The 537-nt window shown below is 65.0% G+C and overlaps 1 protein-coding gene across 1 annotated transcript; it reads right to left on the minus strand.

Moving 5' to 3' along the window:
• CHLNCDRAFT_12895 (hypothetical protein) lies at positions 1 to 537 on the minus strand (the record flags this gene model as incomplete). Its single annotated transcript, XM_005852155.1, has 2 exons — positions 1 to 199; positions 413 to 537. Coding segments are annotated over 2 exons (324 nt in total), but the record flags the coding sequence as incomplete, so codon positions are not given.

The following is a 537-nucleotide window of genomic DNA, read 5'->3' on the forward strand; positions in this document are numbered from 1 at the left end:
TGCATCCCGCAGCGGCGAGATGTGCAGCGAGTTCCAGAAGGGCTGCTGTCTGCCTTCTGCATCGGCTTTGCGGTAGTTGAGTAGCGTGACGGTCACAGGCTTAGGTGGCACCGCCGCCAGCGCCTGGCGCAATTGGGCCACCGCCGCCGGGTCAGTGCCTGGGCCCTGCAGGAAGCGGCAGTTGCGGCCCACCACCTCCCTGCAGCAGGCGTGGGCAGGGGAGGGGGTGGCGGGGGATGGTTTAGGATGAGGCTGGGTGGCATCTGAAGGCAAGACAATGCAGCCAAGCCACCTCTACAGCTTAACGGCTGCCCGTTCCATCGCACCTCTCCCAGCCTTGCACCACCACCCACAAAGACAAAACACACCGCCATAGCCACGGCCAGGCCCCCAACCCCTTCCGTCCACTCACTCGGACGAGTAACCGGTCAGCTTCAGGAAGGAGGGCGAGGCATAGACGATGGGGCAGTCGGGCAGGTTGGGGTCTGACAGGCAGAAGCAGTCCTGGACGCGCGACAGCGCGGTGAGCAGCGAGGA

Source organism: Chlorella variabilis, assembly GCF_000147415.1.
Source record: "Chlorella variabilis unplaced genomic scaffold CHLNCscaffold_1, whole genome shotgun sequence".
Lineage (NCBI taxonomy): Eukaryota > Viridiplantae > Chlorophyta > Trebouxiophyceae > Chlorellales > Chlorellaceae > Chlorella > Chlorella variabilis.